The sequence below is a fragment of the Calidris pugnax genome, unplaced genomic scaffold, assembly GCF_001431845.1.
Source record: "Calidris pugnax isolate Ruff unplaced genomic scaffold, ASM143184v1 scaffold45, whole genome shotgun sequence".
Taxonomy (NCBI): Eukaryota; Metazoa; Chordata; class Aves; order Charadriiformes; family Scolopacidae; genus Calidris; species Calidris pugnax.
In genome coordinates this window covers 1-2,505 of record NW_015090764.1, presented here as the reverse complement: position 1 = coordinate 2,505, position 2,505 = coordinate 1, and the positions used below count along the sequence as shown (strand labels likewise).

Here is a 2,505-nt window from a genome sequence, read left to right as displayed (position 1 = left end):
TCACAGAATTAATTTTTACATTGCTTCCTTAGATGATCAATGAGGAACTAAAGATATTTCCAGGCAGCAGAGGCATGCTTCATTGAGTCATCAGGAAAGAGAAAAAAAAAAAAAAAAAAAAAAAAAAGACATCACCACCTCCATATTTTACTTCCAGAAGAGATTTTTAGCTGCCTATGTATGAAGCTACCTGTGTTTGCCAGCGGGCTTCCAGGTTTTATGGAACTTCCTGTTTCATAATTAGTAAAAGAACACGAAGCACCATGATTCACACTCGTTGCAGCCTCGTCACTCTTGGGTTGGGAATGACACGCGCAGCGACAGGGCGGCGAGGTCTCTGCCTTTCTCTCTTCCTTTTCACATGACGACGTAAGCGGTGATTTCTCTAAAGGACAGTAATTGGTCTTCCATTAAAAACCACTCAAGACCATACAGGAGAACTAGACTTTCAAAACAGTTAAGATGAAAGATTTATTTAGGCCTTATAAACCTTGTGTCTCTACAAAGCCTGAACAAACTCTCATCAACTTTTGAAGATTTGCAGCGCAAAGAACTGTAACAACTTGCAGAAATGAAAAATACCCTTTTTCTATTCAATCTGCATAACTACAACCCACAAGTATTTTCTTTCAAAGTTCCAACAGCCATCCAATCCCCTTATGAGACCAGATAGCTAAATCCAGTTTAGCATTACTGGCCATTACTGGTTTATGTTGCCAATAAATGTAATGGTGGAAAAAGACCTGGTTAGTTTCCTGAAACCAAATGTTTAAAGTCTGATAAACAACAACAATTCATTATAACATATTTTGGTAATAAAATCTGGGCACACAGACCCTAAGACAACTTACCATACAGAGACTGCTGCCATGATAAAGCAGAACAAAGTAATGCCAAGCTTTTGCCACTTCCTGTAGGGCTCTCCAACAAACAGTGTTGCCTGTTATTTAAGCCCTTGACAATCTTTAAAGAGAATAACAAGAACACAACCAGAATTAATAGGAAAAAACCAAAGAGGATGTCTTTAGCTAATCTAGAAATAACTTCTACAGACGGATCAGGACATGTGCTGTCTTGTAAAAAAAAGAAAATAAAATCAAAACACAGCACAATCACCTTTAATAACAACAGGTCAACATGTCTTAGCTGCATTTCTCTCCAGAGGAACATGGCTCATTAGCAATGCTCGGAGGTTCACTTAGGGGGGCTGTGAAATACTTAACCTGCTACACAGCAGTACCTGGGCGGGGTACTGTCCTGTTAGACAACCAAACCATTAGTCCCACAGAGAAAAAAAATGTTTAAAAATGGTTGAAACTGTGTAGAAATAGGTAAATGTGAAGTGTAATAATTTTTTAAAACTCTCCAAAAAGCAAAAACTTACTGAAACACTACATTCTGTTTAAAAGACAGGTGTTTTACTAAATCATTTCTTCTTATATACTTGCAAAATTATATAACACTTCTATTACAGTATAACTAGTTAAATAATCATATATTTTATGTAACACAACTTGTTTCTTAGCATAGGTGTTCACAAATCCCAAACATACTTCAGCATTCCCCAGCCAGATATCCAGACATCATTGTAAGACTAAAACACAACTTGTTTCTTAGCATAGGTGTTCAGAAATCCCAAACATACTTCAGCATTCCCTAGCCAGATATCATTGTAAGACCAGTAAGTTACATTACAACTGAAATCCTCACGATATCAGCAGCTCTGAAAACATAAGCCATTAGTTTAGCAAATATTAGTATAAATTCTACTTACAGCATTCATCATAGCAAGTTGTGAAGGGTAAGCCTTGCAAGGGAATATAATCTTTACTCCCCCAATAGTATATTCAGACACATCCAAAGACATGGCTATTTTTTCCTCCTGTTTACTTCAGGTTTTTAACTGCAATAAAAAATAGTATTAACAAGTCAACACTAACAGCCAGGCAAAGCCTGAAACAACGTATAGCACCAAACAAAAGCGAGCAGAAACTGCCAACTTGAAAAGGGGGCTAAGCTCCTCAGGATATTACCAGGACTGGCAAATAGGAATTTACACACTGTCACTTCAGACTCAGTCCTTGTTACAAACACGAGGAAGTTACCACCATCCGATGAGTAACACCAGCAATTTAAATAAAAGTATGAAAGAACCACACACATCGTTTCACATTCTATTTCTCAGACTGAATACTGTTGGGATAAAAACCTAAATCTTTGTGGGAAAAGTATTTTAGGATATTTAATAAATAAATAGCCAGTTTTTCAGGTCCATTAGCTTGAACTCGAAGACTACAAACTACAAAGTTACAGCTGACAACAGTAGTTTGTCCTGTTTATTTCATAGCAATGAGAAAATAAAACTAGACATTGACTTTAGAACTAAGATGATTTAAACTAACATATTTTTTTTTCCACTGGTAATAAAGGTGAAGATGAGGTTTCATTCATTTTACTGTCCTCGGAGTATTATCTTGCATTTCTCTTACTCTAGATAAAAAAAAA

General features: G+C 36.3%; 1 protein-coding gene across 1 annotated transcript in view; it reads right to left on the bottom strand.

The window, feature by feature from the left end:
• BRIP1 (BRCA1 interacting protein C-terminal helicase 1) overlaps window positions 1–1,905 on the bottom strand; it is a 73,219-nt gene extending 71,314 nt beyond the window's left edge. The window contains exons 1-3 of the mRNA XM_014952252.1: window positions 1,775–1,905; window positions 852–963; window positions 191–385 (exon numbers count right to left, since the gene is read on the bottom strand). Of these exons, the coding sequence (XP_014807738.1) occupies window positions 191–385; window positions 852–963; window positions 1,775–1,867 (400 nt within the window). The 5' untranslated portion in view covers window positions 1,868–1,905. The remainder of the gene's footprint in view (window positions 1–190; window positions 386–851; window positions 964–1,774) is intronic.
• Between the last annotated feature and the right edge of the window lie 600 nt (window positions 1,906–2,505).